General features: G+C 24.7%; 4 protein-coding genes across 4 annotated transcripts; 3 read left to right on the top strand and 1 right to left on the bottom strand.

Moving 5' to 3' along the window:
- Positions 1-2,422: 2,422 nt before the first annotated feature.
- Positions 2,423-19,838, top strand: OCT59_012985 (uncharacterized protein; the record flags this gene model as incomplete). Its single annotated transcript, XM_066140520.1, has 39 exons — positions 2,423-2,749; positions 2,829-3,206; positions 3,287-3,673; positions 3,751-4,137; positions 4,213-4,608; positions 4,686-5,063; positions 5,130-5,522; positions 5,600-5,977; positions 6,055-6,450; positions 6,528-6,905; positions 6,987-7,364; positions 7,442-7,837; positions 7,915-8,292; positions 8,374-8,769; positions 8,848-9,225; positions 9,303-9,698; positions 9,782-10,168; positions 10,237-10,620; positions 10,701-11,078; positions 11,156-11,548; positions 11,629-12,003; positions 12,084-12,461; positions 12,542-12,916; positions 12,997-13,371; positions 13,452-13,829; positions 13,910-14,290; positions 14,374-14,760; positions 14,844-15,230; positions 15,299-15,682; positions 15,763-16,098; positions 16,172-16,258; positions 16,454-16,543; positions 16,615-17,001; positions 17,073-17,441; positions 17,512-17,895; positions 17,976-18,353; positions 18,421-18,562; positions 18,731-18,897; positions 18,975-19,838. 39 exons carry the CDS (start codon positions 2,423-2,425, stop codon positions 19,836-19,838), a joined length of 14,286 nt encoding a protein of 4,761 aa, XP_066001399.1.
- Positions 19,839-22,467: 2,629 nt separating this feature from the next.
- OCT59_012984 (uncharacterized protein) lies at positions 22,468-23,510 on the top strand (the record flags this gene model as incomplete). The annotated part of the gene is made up of 7 exons (XM_066140519.1): positions 22,468-22,484; positions 22,547-22,620; positions 22,703-22,743; positions 22,813-22,886; positions 23,217-23,286; positions 23,352-23,414; positions 23,496-23,510. 7 exons carry the CDS (start codon positions 22,468-22,470, stop codon positions 23,508-23,510), a joined length of 354 nt encoding a protein of 117 aa, XP_066001398.1.
- A 447-nt stretch (positions 23,511-23,957) lies between these two features.
- Positions 23,958-25,255, top strand: OCT59_012983 (uncharacterized protein; the record flags this gene model as incomplete). The annotated part of the gene is made up of 7 exons (XM_066140518.1): positions 23,958-23,972; positions 24,045-24,165; positions 24,316-24,399; positions 24,690-24,701; positions 24,776-24,828; positions 24,996-25,164; positions 25,242-25,255. 7 exons carry the CDS (start codon positions 23,958-23,960, stop codon positions 25,253-25,255), a joined length of 468 nt encoding a protein of 155 aa, XP_066001397.1.
- Positions 25,256-26,572: 1,317 nt separating this feature from the next.
- Positions 26,573-27,154, bottom strand: OCT59_012982 (uncharacterized protein; the record flags this gene model as incomplete). Its single annotated transcript, XM_025326985.1, has 1 exon — positions 26,573-27,154. The coding sequence occupies one exon, from the start codon at positions 27,152-27,154 to the stop codon at positions 26,573-26,575; it is 582 nt and encodes a 193-aa protein (XP_025173490.1).

The raw sequence follows: 27,154 nt of genomic DNA, 5'->3' as shown, positions 1-27,154 counted from the left end.
TATTTATTTTTAAAATGTTGACATTTTTTCAAGTGATTTCTAACTCGTTCAGTTTTAAATGGAAATTTTTGAAGCAATGCATTCCACAGGTCGAAAAGTGAAAAATCAGGCATCAATCAGTTACAAAATGGTCACCAATCAGGTACCTGATTGGTGACCGATTGGTGACTGATTGGCATTTTTGCCAAATACCGTCACTAGAGCTCCGCACGGGTCGGGTCAGGTCGGGTAATTTGTCTGACCCGAACCGAAAAATTTTTATCAGGTCGGGTCGGGTCGGGTAACCCGACCTGACCCGTCTGACCTGAAAGTATTCAGGTCATTTTTCTATAAAATAATATGAAAAAACGCCGTTTTGGCGATTTTTTTCATAAAAGAAGTGGAAAAAAATGCCGTTTCGGCATTTTTCCATTAAATAATATGAAAAAACGCCGCTTTGGTGATTTTTTTCATAAAAGAAGTGAAAAAAAATGCCGTTTTGGCATTTTTACATAAAATAATATGAAAAAACGCCGTTTTGGCAATTTTTTTCATAAAAGAAGTGAAAAAAAATGCCAAAACGGCATTTTTCCATAAGATAAATGAAAAAATGCCGCTTTGGCGATGTTTTCATAAAAGAAGTGAAAAAAATGCCGCTTTGGCAATTTTTTTCATAAAAGAAGTGGAAAAAAATGCCGTTTCGGCATTTTTCCATTAAATAATATGAAAAAACGCTGCTTTGGCGATTTTTTTCATAAAAGAAGTGTGAAAAAATGCCGTTTCGGCATTTTTCCATTAAATAATATGAAAAAACGCCGTTTTGGCGATTTTTTTCATAAAAGAAGTGGGAAAAAATGCCGTTTTGGCATTTTTCCATAAAATAATATGAAAAAACGCCATTTTGGCGATTTTTTTTCATAAAAGAAGTGAAAAAAAATGCCGAAACGGCGTTTTTCTATAAAATAATATGAAAAAACGCCGTTTTGGCGATTTTTTTTCATAAAAGAAGTGAAAAAAATGCCGAAACGGCATTTTTCCATAAAATAAAATGAAAAACGCCATTTTGGCGTATTTGTTTATAAAAAACAATGCCGAAACGGCATTTTTTTCATAAGGTAACATGAAAAAATGCCGTTTCAGAGTATAAACATTTTTTTTGAGCTAAAGTATTCGGGTTAACAGGTCAATCGGGTCGGGTCAAACCTGTAACCCGACCTGATACCGGGTCACGAATTTGACAACCTGACCTGAATATTTTGGGTCAACCCGACGGGTCACCCGAATTGACCCTTACCTGTGCGGAGCTTTAATCGTCACCAATCAGGCAGTTTGTTAACTTTTGATCCAGTGATCAGAAAAGAATGAAATATAGCTCATTGGAATCGTCTCAACATGACGAATCTAATGGTAGTAAAATCACATTTCTAGGATTAATAGTTAATAAAAAATTAAATAAAATATAAATGATACATTTTTATTTTTATATTTTACTTAATTTCTCATCAAGTATTAATTCTAGAAATGCGATTTTACTACCATTAGATTCGTCATGTTGAGACGATTCCAATTAGCTATATTTCATCCTTTTCTGATCACTGGATCAAAAGTTAGCAAACTGCCTGATTGGTGACGGTATTTAGCGAAAATGCCAATCAGGCACCAATCAGTCACCAATCAGTCACCAATCAGCTACCTGATTGGTGACCGATTGGTGCCTGATTTTCACTTTTCGACCTGTGTTCAGACGGCCATTAACATCTCTACACGCAGTACAAATACAATAATTTCGCCAATTATCAGATTTTCTGATAATATTTCCACAAAGGTTTTAAAATTAGCAGCCATTTTATTTATATTTTATTTGTTTTATTTTAGTTAGTGAGTTAGTCAGTTTTGAACACAAAAATCAAATTATAAATACCGGAAAAAAAGATGATAAAAAAAAAAGATTGCCGATCTTGGCCGAAATTTGCTATTGGCCGCGGCCAATTTCCAATGAGGTTTTGGCCACCAATTTTGGCCGCTACCTTTGGCCGATCAGGCAAATCGGCCAAATCAGGCAAGCTAGTCCTTGGCCGTATCCAAATGCCAACACTGAACTAAATACTGTAGTTAATAATAATAACCAATTAAAAACATTTGTTTATAAAATATAGAAAACTACAATAGAAGCCCAATCCATAAAGGGTAGTCCGCTCTAGAGAAATCACACATGTTACTAACTTATTTCATGCACTTTCATTATTAGTTTTCCAAATTGCAAATTTGCAATTATTGTCATGTTACACAAGCAAACAATAATTTCAAATTCGGTGAAACCTAAGCTATAACGTTACAGTCGTTACATTAATATTTCATGCATTATTATGCATGAACTGTACATACAACAAAGTTATAAATAAAATTTTTATTCAAAAAAAAAAATCTATTGAGCTTTTGAAAAATGTCTGAAAATAAAGAGATATATTTAAAAAGCGAATTTATAAATTGGAACAGCGGGAATGAAAGAATTGATTCTTTCATTCAAGAAATGCAATTAAGAACCAAATACGGGTCTGAGAAAGTAGTAGAATGGATACCATACAGTCAGTTTAATGAAATTAAAGAGATGGGCAAAAATAATGCTATAACAGTATATTCAGCAATATGGAAGAATGGTCCATTACGTTATAACTATTGGATTAATGAATATACAAGGGATTCATATAAAAACGTTGCTTTAAAGTGTTTGCATAACTTACAAGGTCCCATTGAATTTGTAATAAATAAGGTAAAAATTTCTATAAATTAATACTATTATAGTTTACTTTAATTAAATATTACTAATTTCTATCAATAATTATACTTAGGCTAAAGAGTATTCAACAAAAAATAATAATTTACATGTATTGTATGGAATATCTCAAAATCCAGATACAAATGATTATATTTTAGTTTTTAACTGGACAAGTGGAAATGAAAAAATAGATGATTACATCTATGAAAGACAGTTAAAAATTAAAAGCCATAATGATGTAGTATTTGAATGGATACCATACAATCAGTTTGATGAAATTGAAAAAACAGGAGAAAATGGTTCTATAACAGTATATTCAGCAATGTGGAAAAATGGTCCATTGTGCAAGAAGCATATTACAAGTAAAAATCATACAAGAGAATCAAATAAAGAAGTTGCTTTGAAATGTTTACAAAACTTACAAGGTCCCATTGAATTTGTAATAAATGAGGTAAAAAATTTCTATAAATTAATACTATTATTTATTTATTTTAATTAAATATCCTTATTTCTATCTACTATTATATTTAGGCTAAAAAATATTCAACAAAAAATGATAATTTTCTTGTATTGTATGGAATATCTCAAAATCCAGATACAAATGATTATATTTTAGTCCAAAATCATATTATTTGGATAAGTGAAAATGAAAAAATTGATTCTTTCATTTATGAAAGACAACTAAAAATTAAGGACCATAATGATGTAGTATTTGAATGGATACCATACAATCAGTTTAATGAAATTGAAAAAACAGGAGAAAATGGTTCTATAACAGTATATTCAGCAATGTGGAAAAATGGTCCATTATACAAGCAATATATTACAAGTCAAAATTATACAAGGGATTCATATAAAAACGTTGCTTTAAAGTGTTTGCATAACTTACAAAGTCCCATTGAATTTGTAATAAATGAGGTAATTTACTATAAACTAACAATATTATTTATTTATTTTAATTAAATATATTTATTTCTATCTACTATTATATTTAGGCTAAAAAATATTCAACAAAAAATGATAATTTACTTGTATTGTATGGAATATCTCAAAATCCAGATACAAATGATTATATTTTAGTTCAAAATCATATTATTTGGATAAGTGAAAATGAAAAAATTGATTCTTTCATTTATGAAAGACAACTAAAAATTAAGGACCATAATGATGTAGTATTTGAATGGATACCATACAGTCAATTTAATGAAATTGAAAAAACAGGAGAAAATGGTTCTATAACAGTATATTCAGCAATGTGGAAAAATGGTCCATTATACAAGCAATATATTACAAGTAAAAATTATACAAGGGATTCATATAAAAATGTTGCTTTAAAGTGTTTGCATAACTTACAAAGTCACATTGAATTTGTAATAAATGAGGTAATTTACTATAAACTAACAATGTTATTTATTTATTTTAATTAAATATACTTATTTCTATCTACTTATATTTAGGCTAAAAAATATTCAACAAGAAATGATAATTTTCTTGTATTGTATGGAATATCTCAAAATCCAGATACAAATAATTATATTTTAGTTCAACATAATTCCATAAATTTAGTAAATTGGAGTGGAAATGAAAAAATAGATGATTACATTTATGAAAGACAGTTAAAAATTAAGGATCTTAATGATGTAGTATTTGAATGGATACCATACAATCAGTTTAATGAAATTGAAAAAACAGGTACAAATGGTTCTATAACAGTATATACAGCAATGTGGAAAAATGGTCCATTGTGCAAGAAGCATATTACAAGTGAAAATTATACAAGAGATTCAAATAAAGAAGTTGCTTTAAAATTTTTGCATAATTTACAAAGTTGCATTGAATTTGTAATAAATGAGGTAATTTACTATAAACTAACAATATTATTTATTTATTTTAATTAAATATACTTATTTCTATCTACTATTATATTTAGGCTAAAAAATATTCAACAAAAAATGATAATTTTCTTTTATTGTATGGAATATCTCAAAATCCAGATACAAATGATTATATTTTAGTTTTTAACTGGACAAGTGGAAATGAAAAAATAGATGATTACATCTATGAAAGGCAGTTAAAAATTAAAAGCCATAATGATGTAGCATTTGAATGGATACCATACAATCAATTTAATGAAATTGAAAAAACAGGAGAAATTGGTTCTATAACAGTATATTCAGCAATATGGAAAAATGGTCCCTTATACAAAAAGTATGGTTCAAGTGAAAATTATACAAGGGATTCATATAAAAACGTTGCTTTAAAGTGTTTGCATAACTTACAGGATCCCATTGAATTTGTAATAAATAAGGTAAAAATTTCTATAAATTAACACTATTATATTAAATATACTTATTCTATCTACTATTATATTTAGGCTAAAAAATATTCAACAAGAAATAATAATTTTCTTGTATTGTATGGAATATCTCAAAATCCAGATACAAATAATTATATTTTAGTTCAAAGTAATTCCATAAATTTAGTAAATTGGAGTGGAAATGAAAAAATAGATGATTACATTTATGAAAGACAGTTAAAAATTAAGGATCTTAATGATGTAGTATTTGAATGGATACCACACAATCAGTTTAATGAAATTGAAAAAATAGGTACAAATGGTTCTATAACAGTATATACAGCAATGTGGAAAAATGGTCCATTACATAAGAAATATAGATGGAGTGATTATACAAGAGATTCAAGTAATGAAGTTGCTTTAAAATGTTTGCATAACTTACAAAGTCCCATTGAATTTGTAATAAATGAGGTAATTTACTATAAACTAATAATATTATTTATTTATTTTAATTAAATATACTTATTTCTATCTACTATTATATTTAGGCTAAAAAATATTCAACAAAAAATAATAATTTTCTTGTATTGTATGGAATATCTCAAAATCCAGATACAAATGATTATATTTTAGTTTTTAACTGGACAAGTGGAAATGAAAAAATAGATGATTACATTTATGAAAGACAGTTAAAAATTAAGGATCATAATGATGTAGTATTTGAATGGATACCATACAATCAGTTTAATGAAATTGAAAAAACAGGTATAAATGGTTCTATAACAGTATGTACAGCAATATGGAAAAATGGTCCTTTATACAACAACTATAGTTCAAGTGAATATTATACAAGAGATTCAAATAAAGAAGTTGCTTTAAAATGTTTGCATAACTTACAAAGTCCCATTGAATTTGTAATAAATGAGGTAATTTACTATAAACTAACAATATTATTTATTTATTTCAATTAAATATATTCATTTTTATCTACTATTATATTTAGGTTAAAAAATATTCAACAAGAAATCATAATTTTCTTGTATTGTATGGAATATCTCAAAATCCAGATACAAATAATTATATTTTAGTTCAAAATAATTCCATAAATTTAGTGAATTTGAGTGGAAATGAAAAAATAGATGATTACATTTATGAAAGACAGTTAAAAATTAAGGATCTTAATGATGTAGTATTTGAATGGATACCATACAATCAGTTTAATGAAATTGAAAAAACAGGTAAAAATGGTTCTATAACAGTATATACAGCAATGTGGAAAAATGGTCCATTGTGCAAGAAGCATATTACAAGTGAAAATTATACAAGAGATTCAAATAAAGAAGTTGCTTTAAAATGTTTGCATAACTTACAAAATTCCATAGAATTTGTAATAAATGAGGTAATGTACTATAAACTAACAATATTATTTATTTATTTTAATTAAATATACTTATTTCTATCTACTATTATATTTAGGCTAAAAAATATTCAACAAAAAATGATAATTTTCTTGTATTGTATGGAATATCTCAAAATCCAGATACAAATGATTATATTTTAGTTTTTAACTGGACAAGTGGAAATGAAAAAATAGATGATTATATCTATGAAAGGCAGTTAAAAATTAAAAGCCATAATGATGTAGTATTTGAATGGATACCATACAATCAATTTAATGAAATTGAAAAAACAGGAGAAATTGGTTCTATAACAGTATATTCAGCAATATGGAAAAATGGTCCTCTATACAAAAAGTATGGTTCAAGTGAAAATTATACCAGAGATTCATATAAAAACGTTGCTTTAAAGTGTTTGCATAACTTACAAGGTCCCATTGAATTTGTAATAAATGAGGTAAAAAATTTCTATAAATTAACACTATTATTTATTTATTTTTAATTAAATATACTTATTTCTATCTACTATTATATTTAGGCTAAAAAATATTCAACAAAAAATGATAATTTACTTGTATTGTATGGAATATCTCAAAATCCAAATACAAATGATTATATTTTAGTTTTTAACTGGACAAGTGAAAATGAAAAAATTGATTCTTTCATTTATGAAAGACAACTAAAAATTAAGGACCATAATGATGTAGTATTTGAATGGATACCATACAGTCAATTTAATGAAATTGAAAAAACAGGAGAAAATGGTTCTATAACAGTATATTCAGCAAAGTGGAAAAATGGTCCACTATACAAGCAATATATTGCAAGTGAAAATTATACAAGGGATTCATATAAAAACGTTGCTTTAAAGTGTTTGCATAACTTACAAAGTCCCATTGAATTTGTAATAAATAAGGTAATTTACTATAAACTAACAATATTATTTATTTATTTTAATTAAATATATTTATTTCTATCTACTATTATATTTAGGCTAAAAAATATTCAACAAAAAATGATAATTTTCTTGTATTGTTTGGAATATCTCAAAATCCAGATACAAATGATTATATTTTAGTTCAAAATAATTCCATAAATTTAGTAATTTGGAGTGGAAATGAAAAAATAGATGATTACATTTATGAAAGACAGTTAAGAATTAAGGATCTTAATGATGTAGTATTTGAATGGATACCATACAATCAGTTTAATGAAATTGAAAAAGCAGGTATAAATGGTTCTATAACAGTATATACAGCAATGTGGAAAAATGGTCCATTGTGCAAGAAGCATATTACAAGTAAAAATTATACAAGAGATTCAAATAAAAAAGTTGCTTTAAAATGTTTGCATAACTTACAAAGTCCCATTGAATTTATAATAAATGAGGTAATTTACTATAAACTGACAATATTATTTATTTATTTTAATTAAATATATTTATTTCTATCTACTATTATATTTAGGCTAAAAAATATTCAACAAAAAATGATGATTTTCTTGTATTGTATGGAATATCTCAAAATCCAGATACAAATGATTATATTTTAGTTTTTAACTGGACAAGTGGAAATGAAAAAATAGATGATTACATCTATGAAAGGCAGTTAAAAATTAAAAGCCATAATGATGTAGTATTTGAATGGATACCATACAATCAATTTAATGAAATTGAAAAAACAGGAGAAATTGGTTCTATAACAGTATATTCAGCAATATGGAAAAATGGTCCTTTATACAAAAAGTATGGTTCAAGTGAAAATTATACAAGGGATTCATATAAAAACGTTGCTTTAAAGTGTTTGCATAACTTACAAGGTCCTATTGAATTTGTAATAAATGAGGTAAAAAATTTCTATAAATTAACACTATTATTTATTTATTTTTAATTAAATATACTTATTTCTATCTACTATTATATTTAGGCTAAAAAATATTCAACAAGAAATGATAATTTTCTTGTATTGTATGGAATATCTCAAAATCCAGATACAAATAATTATATTTTAGTTCAAAATAATTCCATAAATTTAGTAAATTGGAGTGGAAATGAAAAAATAGATGATTACATTTATGAAAGACAGTTAAAAATTAAAGATCATAATGATGTAGTATTTGAATGGATACCATACAATCAGTTTAATAAAATTGAAAAAACAGGTATAAATAATTCTATAACAGTATATACAGCAATGTGGAAAAATGGACCATTATGCAAAAAGTATGGTTTAAGTAAAGATTATACAAGAGATTCAAATAAAGAATTTGCTTTAAAATGTTTGCATAACTTACTAAGTCCCATTGAATTTGTAATAAATGAGGTAATTTACTATAAACTAACAATATTATTTATTTATTTTTAATTAAATATACTTATTTCTATCTACTATTATATTTAGGCTAAAAAATATTCAACAAAAAATGACAATTTTCTTGTATTGTATGGAATATCTCAAGATCCAGATACAAATGATTATATTTTAGTTTTTAACTGGACAAGTGGAAATGAAAAAATAGATGATTACATTTATGAAAGACAGTTAAAAATTAAGGATCATAATGATGTAGTATTTGAATGGATACCATACAATCAGTTTAATGAAATTGAAAAAACAGGTATAAATGGTTCTATAACAGTATATACAGCAATGTGGAAAAATGGTCCTTTATACAACAAGTATAGTTCAAGTGCTTATTATACAAGAGATTCAAATAAAGAATTTGCTTTAAAATGTTTGCATAACTTACAAAGTTCCATTGAATTTGTAATAAATGAGGTAATTTACTATAAACTAACAATATTATTTATTTATTTTAATTAAATATGTTTATTTCTATCTACTATTATATTTAGGCTAAAAAATATTCAACAAAAAATGATAATTTTCTTGTATTGTATGGAATATCTCAAAATCCAGATACAAATAATTATATTTTAGTTCAAAATAATTCCATAAATTTAGTAAATTGGAGTGGAAATGAAAAAATAGATGATTACATTTATGAAAGACAGTTAAAAGTTAAGGATCATAATGATGTAGTATTTGAATGGATACCATACAATCAATTTAATGAAATTGAAAAAAGAGGAGAAAATGATTCTATAACAGTATATTCGGCAATGTGGAAAAATGGACCATTATACAAGAAATATAGTTCAAGTGAAGATTATACAAGAGATTCAAATAAAGAAGTTACTTTAAAATGTTTACATAACTTACAAGATCCCATTGAATTTGTAATAAATGAGGTAAAAAATTTCTATAAATTAATGCTATTATAGTTTACTTTTAATTGAATATACTTATTTCTATCAATAATTATACCTTATAGGCTAAAAAATATTCAACAAAAAATAATAATTTTCTTGTATTGTATGGAATATCTCAAAATCCAGATACAAATGATTATATTTTAGTTCAAAATCATATTATTTGGATAAGTGGAAATGAAAAAATTGATTCTTTCATTCATGAAAGACAACCAAAAATTAAGGACCATAATGATGTAGTATTTGAATGGATACCATACAATCAATTTAATGAAGTTGAGAAAACAGACGAAAGTGATTCTATAACAGTATATTCAGCAATGTGGAAAAGTGGACCATTACGCAAGAAGTATAGTTTAAGTGAAGATTATACAAGGGATTCAAATAAAGAAGTTACTTTAAAATGTTTACATAACTTACAAGATCCCATTGAATTTGTTATAAATGAGGTATAAATTAACACTATTATTGTTTATTTTACTTAAATATACTTATTTCTATCTACTATTATATTTAGGCTAAAAAATATCTGACAAAAAATGATAATTTTCTTGTATTGTATGGAATATCTCATAATCCAGATACAAATGATTATATTTTAGTTCAAAATTATATTATTTGGATAAGTGGAAATGAAAAAATAGATAATTACATCTATGAAAGACAGTTAAAAATTAAAGGCCATAATGATGTAGTATTTGAATGGATACCATACAATCAGTTTAATGAAATTGAAAAAACAGGAGAAAATAGTTCTATAACAGTATATTCAGCAATGTGGAAAAATGGTCCTTTATGCAAAAAGTATAGTTCAAGTGAAAATTATACAAGAGATTTAAACAAAGAAGTAGCTTTAAAATGCTTACATAACTTACAAGATCCCATTAATATAATAAATGAGGTATGTAGTTCTATGAATTAATACCATTATAGTTTACTTTTAATTAAATATACTTTATTTTTATTAATTATTATATTTAGGTTAAAAAATATTCAACAAAAAATGATAATTTTCTTGTATTTTTTGGAATATCTCAAAATCCAGATACAAATGATTATATTTTAGTTTTTAACTGGACAAGTGGAAATGAAAAAATAGATAATTACATCTATGAAAGACAGTTAAAAATTAGAAGCCATAATGATGTAGTATTTGAATGGATACCATACAATCAGTTTAATGAAATCGAAAAAACAGGAGAAAATGGTTCTATAACAGTATATTCAGCAATATGGAAAATTGGTCCTTTATGCAAAAAGTATAGTTCAAGTGAAAATTATACAAGAGATTTAAACAAAGAAGTAGCTTTAAAATGCTTACATAACTTACAAAATTCCATTGAATTTGTAATAAATGAGGTAATTTACTATAAACTAACAATATTATTTATTTATTTTGATTAAATATACTTATTTCTATCTACTATTATATTTAGGCTAAAAAATATTCAACAAGAAATGATAATTTTCTTGTATTGTATGGAATATCTCAAAATCCAGTTACAAATAATTATATTTTAGTTCAAAATAATTCCATAAATTTAGTAAATTGGAGTGGAAACGAAAAAATAGATGATTACATTTATGAAAGACAGTTAAAAATTAAAAGCCATAATGATGTAGTATTTGAATGGATACCATACAATCAGTTTAATGAAATTGAAAAAACAGGAGAAAATGGTTCTATAACAGTATATTCAGCAATATGGAAAAATGGTCCTTTATGTAAAAAGTATAGTTCAAGTGAAGATTATACAAGAGATTTAAACAAAGAAGTAGCTCTAAAATTCTTATATAACTTACAAGATCCCATTGATATAATAAATGAGGTATGTATTTCTATGAATTAATACCATTATAGTTTACTTATAATTAAATATACTTTATTTCTATTAATTATTATATTTAGGTTAAAAAATATTCAACAAAAAATGATAATTTTCTTGTATTGTTTGGAATATCTCAAAATTCAGATACAAATGATTATATTTTAGTTTTTAACTGGACAAGTGGAAATGAAAAAATAGATGATTATATTTATGAAAGACAGTTAAAAATTAAGGATCATAATGATGTAGTATTTGAATGGATACTATACAATCAATTTAATGAAGTTGAAAAAACAGACGAAAGTGGTTCTATAACAGTATATTCAGCAATGTGGAAAAATGGTCCTTTATGCAAAAAGTATAGTTCAAGTGAAAATTATACAAGAGATTTAAACAAAGAAGTAGCTTTAAAATGCTTACATAACTTACAAGATCCCATTGATATAATAAATGAGGTATATATTTCTATGAATTAGTACCATTATAGTTTACTTTTAATTAAATATACTTTATTTTTATTTATTATTACATTTAGGTTAAAAAATATTCAACAAAAAATGATAATTTTCTTGTATTGTTTGGAATATCTCAAAATCCAGATACAAATGATTATATTTTAGTTTTTAACTGGACAAGTGGAAATGAAAAAATAGATAATTACATCTATGAAAGACAGTTAAAAATTAGAAGCCATAATGATGTAGTATTTGAATGGATACCATACAACCAGTTTAATGAAATTGAAAAAACAGGAGAAGATGGTTCTATAATAACAGTATATTCAGCAATGTGGAAAAATGGTCCTTTATGCAAAAAGTATAGTTCAAGTGAAAATTATACAAGAGATTTAAACAAAGAAGTAGCTTTAAAATGTTTACATAACTTACAAAATCCCGTTGATATAATAAATGAGGTATGTATTTCTATGAATTATTACTATTATAGTTTACTTTTAATTAAATATACTTTGTTTCTATTAATTATTATATTTAGGTTAAAAAATATTCAACAAAAAATGATAATTTTCTTGTATTGTTTGGAATATCTCAAAATCCAGATACAAATGATTATATTTTAGTTTTTAACTGGACAAGTGGAAATGAAAAAATAGATGATTACATCTATGAAAGACAGTTAAAAATTAAAAGCCATAATGATGTAGTATTTGAATGGATACCATACAATCAGTTTGATGAAATTGAAAAAACAGGAGAAAATGGTTCTATAACAGTACATTCAGCAATGTGGACAAATGGTCCTTTAAGCAAAAAGTATAGTTCAAGTGAAAATTATACAAGAGATTTAAACAAAGAAGTAGCTTTAAAATGCTTACATAACTTACAAGATCCCATTGATATAATAAATGAGGTATGTATTTCTATGAATTAATACCATTATAGTTTACTTATAATTAAATATACTTTATTTCTATTAATTATTATATTTAGGTTAAAAAATATTCAACAAAAAATGATAATTTTCTTGTATTGTTTGGAATATCTCAAAATCCAGATACAAATGATTATATTTTAGTTTTTAACTGGACAAGTGGAAATGAAAAAATAGATAATTACATCTATGAAAGACAGTTAAAAATTAAAAGCAATAATGATGTAGTATTTGAATGGATACCATACAATCAGTTAGATGAAATTGAAAAAACAGGAGAAAATGGTTCTATAACAGTATATTCAGCAATGTGGACAAATGGTTCTTTAAGCAAAAAGTATAGTTCAAGTGAAAATTATACAAGAGATTTAAACAAAGAAGTAGCTTTAAAATGCTTACATAACTTACAAGATCCCATTGATATAATAAATGAGGTATGTATTTCTATGAATTAATACCATTATAGTTTACTTATAATTAAATATACTTTATTTCTATTAATTATTATATTTAGGTTAAAAAATATTCAACAAAAAATGATAATTTTCTTGTATTGTTTGGAATATCTCAAAATCCAGATACAAATGATTATATTTTAGTTTTTAACTGGACAAGTGGAAATGAAAAAATAGATGATTACATCTATGAAAGACAGTTAAAAATTAAAAGCCATAATGATGTAGTATTTGAATGGATACCATACAATCAGTTTGATGAAATTGAAAAAACAGGAGAAAATGTTTCTATAACAGTATATTTAGCGACATGGAAAAATGGACCATTATACAAGATGCATAGTTTCAGTAAATATTATACACGAGATTCAAATAAAAAAGTTACTTTAAAATGTTTGCATAACTTACAAGGTCCCATTGAATTTGTAATAAATGAGGTATAAAATTTCTATAAATTAATACTATTATTTATTTATTTTAATTAAATATCCTTATTTCTATCTACTATTATATTTAGGCTGAAAAATATTCAACAAAAAATGATAATTTTTATGTATTGTATGGAATATCTCAAAATCCAGATACAAATGATTATATATTAGTTCAAAACAATTCCATAAGTGGAAACGAAAAAATAGATGATTATATTCATGAAAGACAGTTAAAAATTAAAGATCATAATGATGCAATATTTGAATGGATACCATACGATCAATTTAATAAAATTAGAAAAACAGGCAAAAATAATTCTATAACAGTATATTCAGCAAACTGGAAAGACGGTCCTTTATGCAAGATGTATGGCTCAAGAGAAAATTATACAAGAGATTCAAACAAAGAAGTTGCTTTAAAATCTTTACATAACTTACAAAATCCCATTAAATTTGCAATAAATGAGGTAAAAAATTTCTATAAATTAATACTATTATAGTTTGCTTTTAATTAAATATACTTATTTCTATCAATCATTATACTTCTTAGGCTAAAAAATATCCAACAAAAAATGATAATTTTCTTGTATTGTATGGAATATCTCAAAATCCAGATACAAATGATTATATTTTAGTTCAAAATTATATTACTCGGATAAGTGGAAGCGAAAAAATAGATGATTATATTCATGAAAGACAGTTAAAAATAAAAAACCATCACGATGTAGTATTTGAATGGATACCATATAATCAGTTTAATAAAATTAAAAAATCGGGAGAAAATGGTTCTATAACAGTATATTCAGCAATGTGGAATAATGGACCATTATACAAGAAGTATAGTTCAAGTGAAGATTATGCAAGAGATTCAAATAAAGAAGTTACTTTAAAATGTTTATATAACTTACAAGATCCCATTGAATTTGTAATAAATGAGGTAAAAAATTTCTATAAATTAATGCTATTATAGTTTACTTTTAATTGAATATATTTATTTCTATCAATAATTATATCTTATAGGCTAAAAAATATTCAACAAAAAATAATAATTTTCTTGTATTGTATGGAATATCTCAAAATCCAGATACAAATGATTATATTTTAGTTCAAAATCATATTATTTGGATAAGTGGAAATGAAAAAATTGATTCTTTCATTCATGAAAGACAACCAAAAATTAAGGACCATAATGATGTAGTATTTGAATGGATACCATACAATCAATTTAATGAAGTTGAAAAAACAGACGAAAGTGGTTCTATAACAGTATATTCAGCAATGTGGAAAAGTGGGCCATTATGCAAGAAGTATAGTTTAAGTGAAGATTATACAAGAGATTTAAATAAAGAAGTAGCTTTAAAATGCTTACATAACTTACAAGATCCCATTGAATTTGTAATAAATGAGGTATAAATTAACACTATTATTGTTTATTTTACTTAAATATACTTATTTCTATCTACTATTATATTTAGACTAAAAAATATCTGACAAAAAATGATAATTTTCTCGTATTGTATGGAATATCTCAAAATCCAGATACAAATGATTATATTTTAGTTCAAAATCATATTATTTGGGCAAGTGGAAATGAAAAAATAGATGATTACATCTATGAAAGACAGTTAAAAATTAAAAGCCATAATGATGTAGTATTTGAATGGATACCATACAATCAGTTTGATGAAATTGAAAAAACAGGAGAAAATAGTTCTATAACTGTATATTCAGCAATGTGGACAAATGGTCCTTTAAGCAAAAAGTATAGTTCAAGTGAAAATTATACAAGAGATTTAAACAAAGAAGTAGCTTTAAAATGCTTACATAACTTACAAAATTCCATTGTTATAATAAATGAGGTATGTATTTCTATGAATTAATACCATTATAGTTTACTTTTAATTAAATATACTTTATTTCTATTAATTATTATATTTAGGTTAAAAAATATTCAACAAAAAATGATAATTTTCTTGTATTGTTTGGAATATCTCAAAATCCAGATACAAATGATTATATTTTAGTTTTGAACTGGACAAGTGGAAATGAAAAAATAGATGATTACATTTATGGAAGACAGTTAGAAATTAAAGATTGCAATGACATAGTATTTGAATGGATATCATACAGTCAGTTCAATGAAATTAAAGAAATAGATAAAATTAGTTCTATTACAGTATATTCAGCAATATGGAAGAATAGTCCATTAAATAAAAAAGTTGCACTAAAATTATTGCATAAGTCATACAACTCTATAGAATTTGTAATAAAAGAGGTATAAGATTTTATAAATTTACATTATAATAGTATTTCATAATATGACACTAATTCTCATTAATGTGTTTTAGGCCAAAAAATACTCAATACTAACAGAAAATTTAGCTCTTAAATTATATGGAATATCCCAAAATCCAGATACAAATGATTACATTTTGGTTTTTAACTGGACAAGTGGAAATAAAAAAATTGATTATTTTATTCAAGAAATGCAATTAAGTATTAAAAACTACCAAGATGTAGTAACTGAATGGATACCATACAATCAGTTTAACAAAATTGAAAAAACAGGCAAATATGGTTCCATGATAGTATATTCAGCAATATGGAAAAATGGTCCATTATATTTACAGCATGATAAGTATACAAGATATCCAAATAAAGTAGTTTCATTAAAACTTTTGCACAATACACAAGATTCCATACAATTTGTAATAAATGAGGTATAAAATTTTTATAAAGTCATTTATACCTCTTTTTAACATATTATATTTATCTTTTTTGTTTATTTTAGACTAAAAAATATTCAACAAAAAATAATGGATTTTTTGTATTATATGGAATAACTCAACACCCAGTTACAAATGATTATATTTTAGTTCAAAATAATTCCATGAATTTAGTAAATTGGAGTGGAGACGAAAAAATTAATAATTTCATTCAAGAAAAGCAATTAGAAATTAAAGACCATAACGATTTGGTATTTGAATGGATACCATACAATCAGTTTAATGAAATTGAAAAAACAGGTACAAATGGTTCTATAACAGTATATTCAGCAATATGGAAAAATGGTCCATTATATTTACAACATGATAAGTATACAAGAGTTTCAAATAAAAAAGTTGCATTAAAACTTTTACAAAATATACAAGATTCCATACAATTTGTAATAAATGAGGTATAAATTTTTATAAAGTCGTTTATACTCTTTTTTAACATAACATATTTATCTTTTTTGTTTATATTTAGGCTAAAAAATATTCAACAAAATGTAATGGGTTTCTTGTATTATATGGAATATCTCAAAATCCAGATACAAATGATTATATTTTAGTTTTTAACTGGACAAGTGGAAATGAAAAAATAGATGATTTCATTTATGAAAGACAACCAAAAATTAAAGACCATAATGATGTAGTATTTGAATGGATACCATACAATCAGTTTAATAAAATTGAAAAAACAGGCAAATATGGTTCCATGATAGTATATTCAGCAATATGGAAAAATGGTCCATTATATTTACAACATGATAAGTATACAAGAGGTTCAAATAAAGAAGTTGTATTAAAATGTTTACATTACTTACAAGATCCCATTGAATTTTTAATAAATGAGGTATAAATTTTTATAAAGTCTTTATACTCCTTTTTAACATAATATATTTATCTTTTTTGTTTATATTTAGGCTAAAAAATATTCAACAAAAAATAATGGGTTTCTTGTATTATATGGAATATCTCAAAATCCAGATACAAATGATTATATTTTGGTTCATAATAATTTCATAAATTTAGTAAATTGGAGTGGAAATGAAAAGATTGATGATTTCATTCGAGAAAAGCAATTAGAAATTAAAGACCATAATGATGTAGTATTTGAATGGATACCATACAATCAGTTTGATAAAATTGATAAAACAAGCAAATATGATTCTATTACAGTATATTCAGCAATATGGAAAAATGGTCCATTATACTATCAGAATGATAATTATACAAGAAATTCAAATAAAGAGGTTACTTTAAAATGTTTACATACCTCTAATCCCATAGATTTCATAATAAATAAGGTATGAAATAATAATATCTTTTTTTTAAATTTTTTAATAATATTTTTAATAATAATATTAATCTCTTGAATATGGTTTAGGCTAAAGAATGTTTAACTAAACTCAAACTTTTTGTATTATATGGAATATCTCAAAATCCAAACACTAATGACTATATTTTAGTTCTATTTTCTGAAGAGTATTGTGTCATATGTGATGAAGTATATACTGATGTCCAGTACAAATGGTGTAAACTATGTAAATTTATGAGTTGGAGAAGTGGAAATGATAAGATTGATGATTTAATTCGATTAAAAATTAATGAACCAAGTGATATGAGATTTGAATGGATACCATATAATCAATTTGATAAAATTACGAAAAAAGGCAAAGGCAATTTTATTACAGTATATTCAGCAATATGGGAATATGAAATTGCTTTATTATGTTTCAATGATTCACAAAAATTTCTAGATAAGGTACGAAATAGTACTAATTTAGTTTCTTTTTTATTTAATAATACAATATATTCTTATAATTTAACAGGTTAAGGAATATGACAATAGCTTCAAAATATATGGATTATCTCAAAATCCAGTTAAAAAAGATTACATTTTAGTTCTTCAAAATGAATATTGTAAAGAATATGGTAAAACTTATTGTAAAAATTGTGGTGGAAAATCAATTGGTATAAAATTCATGTGCTGTAAACTATGTCAAATAAATAAACATACAATATGGACAGATGGGAATGAAAAATTTGATAATTTAATTCAAGAAATGCAATGTAGAATAAATTCTTATTTAAATATTGTATTTGAATGGATACCATATGATCAATTTAATTACAATGAAGATAAGAAAGTAGGTCAAGGTGGATTTGCTACAGTATATTCAGCAATATGGAAAGATGGTCCATTAAAGTATAATGTTTATAAGAAGATGTATACACGAGATATAAATAAAAAAGTTGCTTTAAAATCTCTGAATAATTCAAATTTAACTGATAAATTCTTAAATGAGGTATGAGAATTTTTCATAAATTTTATTGTGATTAACTGAAATTTTTTATAATTAGTAATATATATATTTTTAAATAGGTTAAAGAATATTCTATTGATAAAAAGAGCGATGTTCTTAATGTATATGGAATATCCCAAAATCCGAAAACAAAAGAACTTATTATAGTTCTTGAGTATGCAGAAGGTGGAAGTTATAATGATTGGATAAAGAATAATTATAAAGATTTTAATTGGTATAATAAAATACGAACACTATTATATATCATTGCAGGCCTTAAAGGGATACATCAAGATCAGAAGGTTCATCATGATTTACATCCAGGAAACATATTATTTTCAACAAAAGATTTAAATACTTTTAATAAAAAATCAATATTTATATCAGATATGGGATTATGTGAAGATGTGAATAATACGAGTGAAGAAAAAAATATTTATGGAGTTATGCCTTATATGGCACCCGAATGTTTAAGAAATGAACCTTATACTCAAGCAGCAGATATATATAGCTTTGGCATGATTATGTATTTCACAGCAACTGGAAAACAACCATTTAACAATCGTGCACATGATTATGATCTAACATTAGAGATATGCGAAGGAATTAGACCTGAAATAAATGAGCGGGAAGCACCAAAATGTTATATTGATTTAATGAAAAGGTGTTGGAATTCAAATCCAGATAATAGACCAAATGCTATTGAAATACATGAATTGATTGTGTCATTTTATAATTTATATAATTCATATAATTCATCTCAGAAAGGTGGATCAAATGTAACTGAAAATAGAAAGCAATTTAAAGAAGCAGAAATTTACAGAAAATTATCCTCCTCTTTCAAGAAAAACAAACAACATTCACAAGCTATTTATACATCTCGATTACTTAATTTTATCACAAGAAACGTTTATAAATCGGAATGTCTTGATTGTGCAATCTAAGATTAATAATTTACTTTAGCTTGAATATATATATATGTATACGATATAAACATTTGTAATTAATATATTATTTGCTCAACACTGATTATAAAAATAGAATATTTAAATATTTAAATGTAATTTATCACATTTAACATAAGTAAAATCAGTTTGTAATTGAGCAAATTAATTTAAAATCTTATATCATTTTCGACTCTAAGTTTGCGTCAAAGAAATCGATTAAATTATGTTAGCTGAAATAACTAATTGTTTATACAAATTTTTAAGATTAATAATCTACAGTAAATAAAACAAGTTAACTTAGTCATAACAGGGAGTTTTAAGTACTTTTCAATTATTCAAATCATTTGAAAAAATATATCTAGATAACATATTTTCTTAAATAAAAATGAATTTTGGAACACTAATAAAAATATTATTTATTTTCTAAACATAATATGTAATAGATACTGTAGTTTTTTATCAATTTTAATCTTTTCATTTTCTTTAGTTAAAACACGGTATCAGGAGGGTACGACGGAAACATGTCATGTATAGAGGCCTATGTATGTCTGTATAGTGATCAACGTACGGTATGTATGGTCATTTTTACCATACTGTAGGGTGGGTGATGTATACTGTAGGGTGATGTATACCGGACGTTGCCATACATTGACCACTATACATAGCTCACCGTACGCTACATGTTTTCTATATAATCTATCAGGACATTCCGCCGAGATATTTCGCTGAACAGACGTTTCATCGAATGGACATTTCACCGAAAGTATCAGAAAATTCCATTTCGCCGAAGCTCATTTTACCGAATGGACATTTCGCCGAATGGATATTTTGCCATGAAGATTTCGCAGAAAATTATTTATTCCTTATCGTTTTTATATTAATTAGTACATTTCTAAAAGAATTTTTGAATTAGCTAGATGATTTTTATTAAATTTATCTCGTTGTTTATAATACATTGATCTTTTTTTCTACTTACTTTAACGTGAATAAGTATTTCCAGGAAAATATTTATTGCTTAACAATTAATATCAGTTATTTGAATATTAAAGTGATAATATCCTGGAAAAAAAAGATCTTTAAAAATAATTTTCATTGTGCGATGAATATTTTAAAAGTTTTTTGTTATCTTATCGCAAATATAAATTTAAACTTTTATCATTTTAACCGAAATCTGCCATTTCTTTAACTTTTATTTCTTGCAATAGTGCTAGAAAATCTGAAAAAAAGAACATCAATTATATGACAGATAACATTCTTAAACGAAATGGATCCCATGACAAAAATAATAAAATTACAATATAGATCGTGATTTCAAACTTAAATCTGTTTCGAAAAGCCCTCAAGATGCTTATGTTTTCTAATAATCGGTCTTTGGCTTTATCTTTATCTATTGTAATCACTTCTTTAACTCCTAAATATCTATTTCGTAGCCCGACCGAACTCACTTTACTTCAAGCCTCCCAAGAGTCAGAAGATATATTTAAATTTATAATAACATCGTAAGGTATCTATTAACGATTTTTGTTAATTTAAATATGCTGTGAGATCTGATATAATTACTTCTAGATTAATGATTAATTTAGATATGCATCAAAAATTTCAAAATTTTAGATTTAAAAAATCGCTTTATTAAACCTTTAATAGGGTATAAATAATCCAAATATGTTCATTCTTTATTAAATTATGTCTACTGATTAATGTCAGTAATTGTTATCTAATTTATTTATTAATGCAATTATTTAATTAAAGTTAAATTCGTTAAATTCTCAGATTTAAAAAAAGGATGATAATTTTTATTTTGAAATATATTTATTATAAAATGAATAAGCATTGTTTGTTAATAATGCTTGACTATACCTTGATAGTATTTTTTTTTTGACTAGATCGATTAGTTTTGATGTATTTCATATGCGATATAAATTCCAGATGAAAATACTGTAACTGTATAAATAAAATTGAATTTGTATAAATGGCGTAATATTTATTAAAATTTACCCCTTTCGATCATCGAGAATCTTAAAATCTTTGATAAACATTACCAAATATATATTGTTGATCACACCTAATTTTATTGTGCAACATTAATTTATATAAATCTGATGAAATTTCAAATTTATCCGATCTTTTTCTATTTTAAAGAATTTGAGAAAAAAAGGGGAATAGGTATGTAATTATATATGAAAATTCATTATTACCGTATTATCAATTTTGATATTTTTTGATATTTTTACTGATTAATTCAAATCATTACAGTTAATAAAGTTTCCCGTCAAGTAACTATAGATAGGAGTAATGTTAGAATCACACTTCAGATGGAAAGAATTTTTAAAAACTACAATCGGTGATTTATGCATAACAAATGAGTTTATTCTAAAATTGGGTTTCATATTTTTTTTTTAAATATGGGTTATTAACAATTTGATTACAAGTGATGATGATACCTTTTTTAAATCAAATTTACACGCGTAAAATGAGGCTTTATCATTGTAATCGCGTTCACATAAAATTTATTTTCTTTTTACCTTTTTTTCATACCTTCAAAATACTTGTACAAAAACTTTCTTTCGATAAAAAAAAATGGAGATCATTGAGATTTTAGATGAGGAAATATACGATGTAAATAAGGATGCTCAAATTATTCAGGTAAATTTTAAAAAAAGTTTTGTTAAAATTATAGTTTAAACTAATCAAATTTTATCATATAGATGTTATGGTGATTCTAGTAGTGATAATGAAAGTATAAAAGAGGCAGGAATGGCATATTTTACGAAAAATCTTGGTGTATCAACCATTATTTATTCGACCGTACCTATGATAGAATATCCTACAACATCTCCTGATGGTGTTGCAACAGTTTTTAGTATACAAGGATGGAAAAAATCATATGGATGCTTCTAATGATGTAAGTTGATACTTAAACCAGCTTATTTCTTTTTATTAATTAATTAATTAAAATGAATTTACTCTTTAGATACAGTATTCTATTGGTAGCGGTCTCCTATTCAGAAGTGTCCTTTTTTTGATAACATTTTTGTTACAAAATATGTAAGAGAATGCCAAGGAATCAAACATCGTTCCTTTGCTGATTCTGATCGAACATTGCGAAGTAGACTTTGAATCTGATATTTACAAACAAATTAATAAAATAATAATGAACATAATAATGAAAATTATACATATATGTTAGTAATTTTTAATTTAATTTTAATTAATTAAACATAATTAATTGATTTCTTATTTAATTATAGTACATTTCTGATAAATTTAAGCAAAATAGTATCACTTGTTATGGACGACCTAAACTTACACGATTATTTACAAATATCGTTGGATTATTGGATGTATTAACTATAAGCCATAAGAGAAATGGCACAGATATATAGAGATCGATACTCAAAAAATTGATATTGATTTATTACGTAAATTATTCAATGGAAAGGCTATTGTAAGTATTACATTTGATTGGATTTAATTTTTATTATTTAATTGATTTTTTTATTTTATTTAAAGACGGAAATAAATGCGAACCAATGTTCTACTATTATTTCAAAAGGTTCTAGAACTAAAAATGTGGTATGTTATTTGGTTAATTATATATTAATAATTAATTAATTATTACATATTATTTGCTTATATTCACCATTGTGATGGTAGTGTTATGCAAGATAAAATTGTAAATAAGCCATATAACGTTAAAATGTTCGAATTTATTCCTCAAGAATGTCCATTTATTGCGCTTATATGTGTTAGTGTACATATCACCCACCACCACTCCGAAAGAACTTCAAAGATAATTTGCAAGTGATGATTAAAGAAGCAACTGAAAAAGATGATGTAGTAACATCTCAAGGTATTATTAAAAATAATGAATTATAATTAAATTACTTATTTTTAATATATTATCGCAAATGGTTAATCAAAAATTATAATTATTTTTAGGAAATATACTAAAAGCATATTTAATAAAGAAACTCTTCAAGAAATCCATATGTCATTAAACAATATTGATAAATTACGTTATTTAGTTGCAAAAACTTACAAGAATCTTTATCCTTTTGGACAACATATCTAGGAGTTTTCAAAGCGTATATAGTAAACAATTTGACCTTCACAATTATGTTCATAAAATTGGTAAGCTTTGATTTATTTGATTTAATTACTTTAGTTGTTATAATGGTTTAATTAATAATTGATTTTCTCTAGATTTTTTTGGGAATAGACTTGCTTTTATTGTATGCATGCTTGAAAAACAAGCACAATTATTACAACGTCTTGAATATTTTCAGATCGATTTGTCTTTTTAACGTGTTAAAGGGGATATTAAGTAAATTCATATGACGATTATCGCAATTTAAGTAAGTAAACATCAAATATTTAATTTTTTTTTCAAAAAAAAACAATAATAAAATTTATTAATATTATGTATTTCTGTTTAGTTTTGTCTTATTATAATATATAAATGTGAATTCCTCAGATGGATATTGCTACTTATTTATAACTTTATTTGATATTATCAAACAATTAACTGGAAAGCCCATTCAAGTTAAGCATATTCATGGTAATGGTCTAATGGATTGAGTTGTATTTTAGGAGATCTTGATATGGAATAGATGAAAGGTTTGGGATTGGCACTACATAGTTTAGATACAATACGCGAATAGGAGGTTCACATTATGAATAACTTTAAGTCATGTCGTGTACATTTTCAAAAGTAAAAATTTCAAAAATCATAATTATTATTTTGTTTTTATTTAATTTTCAATTTTTTTGTAAACGTTTTAGTGATCCGATGCAGAAAGCAAAGCGGAATTGAATCCATTTTTTTCAGATACTGAAAATCTGATGAAGATGGCGTGAAAGGTATATTACTAAAATTTTTTTTTTTTAAAAAAAAAAATCTAATTATAATAATTATAACTTATTGTTTTAATTAGATTTGATTGACTATTATCAAAGATCATATTTTAGCAACGATTCACAGGCCATAGTACCCCTTATGTATAGTACCTCCCTTTTTTCTGAAAAAAATATCCATTTTCTTTTGATTATTACTATTTAAACAATCTAATTTACCAAGCGACACATTTAAAAATATACTACAAGTTTTTAAAACCCTTCATTTATAATAAACAATTTCGTACATCCCCGGTACAGCGTCAACCAACCCAAAATTTACAAGATACCCGGGTACTATGGCCTGTGATATATGGTAATTCTTTAGCAGCATCATTAATGGATGTTGAAATATGGAATCGGTATGGAAAAAATACCAACACAGCAGAAGCTGCGCACTCACTAGTTAATAGAACTGGAACACAGCTCAGTTTGTATTTAATATATTTTATTTTATATTATAGAGGTAAAAATTTAATTTAATTATTAAATATTTTTTAAAATTAGAGGTCAAAAATTAGATGAACGTCATTTAAAAATAATCGAAATTCAAGACTTTTTTGATACAAAACAAGATAAAAGCAAAGTTAAAAGGCACTGCTTGCAATAAATCGAAAAGGTAAACTTAGTTTGAAATTTAATATTTAAGTTAAAAAACTAATATAATTTAATTTACAGAAAAACGAAATCAAAAGAATAAAGAAGATAAAAATTCATTAAAAAGGAAATATGGTCAATCCAAAATCCAATCTATAGATGAAAATATTTATGAATTTGAAAGTGATAATTCACAATCAAAAAAGGTTGATATTGAAGAAATACGCTTGCGTTTAGAGCTTGAAATAGAAGATCGAAAAATGAATTTAAAAGAAACGTGATATAGCTTTGAGAAAAGCAGTGGCTGAAGTAGAGGCTATTGAAATTGCTAATGAAAAAGCAAAATTAGCCTTAAAAAATGATTAGATATATTATGTATCGATAATGAAATAAATAGACTAGTTGTAATTAGTAAATACTTTGATTTAAATAAATAATTTTCGTTTAATCATTAAAAGTTATTACAGGAAGTAATTTTCGATAATGGTATATAATGACAATCAATCGTTAAGTTAATCGTTACGACGTGGTAGGGACACAATAATTATCAAAATTAATTATCACTTTGTCGGTAATTATTATTTTTATTACTAAAAATTTAAAAAGGAGCCTCGTCAGTCGTCACTTTTTTATTAAAAAAAATTCTGGATTCTTTTTTTTTATTCCAAATTAATATATAATTAAGGATTGCAACATCATTCTTAATAATTTTATTAAATTAATGAATTGTTCGATATTTTGCTTTTAAATAATCGAAGTACACTATAACTTTGATAGAAACTTTAACTAATAATGTTTCCAGATTTCCAGGATTACTAAATGGTAAAATTTCGAAAATTTTTAACACCAATGTATCTATTTTTTCTACTTTTATTATAGGTAATAAATTTAGTATTATTTAATTATTACTTTTTTTTTGATATCGATACTTAAAAATACATAAATAAATAATAAATACGGTTATTTTGTTGTAACTGAAATTGAAATCTAGCTGATCTTTAAATTCAGATATCTGAAATCGAAATTTCAATTTCATTTAATTGATCGTCAAATTTTAATTTCATATATCTGAATTTAAAGATCAGCTAGATTTCAATTTCAGTTACAACAATTTTATTGGATAATGGAATATACAGTCTATCGAATAGTCTAATGATAACTTCATAGGAAATATAGCCGATGTGATATTTATAAAAATGAAATAGGACATGATACAAGATGTAAACCGCACCGCAGTTTAATCAATCATTGAAATCAAAAAATTTCTTTAACAAAATCATAAAAATTATAAATATAAATGGAGCAACTATATTAAAAAATAATAATCCACGATGATGATCCCAAATTTCTCCATGTTCTTCGTATTCGTCCAAAGTACTTCTAATCCAATCAATATCATGATCTGCAAATGTTTCAATAGTTGAATAATCATCATCATCATTCGAGAAAGTAGAAGTACTAGTTGATGTATCATAACCACTACTCGTAGTTTCACTAGAAATAGATTCATCACTTTCACCATCTTTCTCATAATAATTTTTATCTAAATTAATACATAAAAATGTCTGTTCTTTATTATTTAAAAAATAATATTTATTTTTTAATTTAGTATAAAAAATATCTTGTAACGCTTGTGAATTATTAATATATTCAATATCTTCCAAAGAAGGAGAATATAATGTTCGAGCGTAAGATTCGGTGATATTAGATGATAGCTCTTTAGATAATTGAATACGAGCCAATCTATAACAACGATCAATCTCAAATTTTGATATTGTAACATATCGATTTTTTTGTGTTTTATTTCTAGTTAAGATCGTCAT

This window comes from Rhizophagus irregularis, chromosome 20 (assembly GCF_026210795.1).
Source record: "Rhizophagus irregularis chromosome 20, complete sequence".
Lineage (NCBI taxonomy): Eukaryota > Fungi > Glomeromycota > Glomeromycetes > Glomerales > Glomeraceae > Rhizophagus > Rhizophagus irregularis.
The sequence above is the reverse complement of the archived record's forward strand: the minus strand, read 5'-3'. Positions and strand labels throughout refer to the sequence as shown.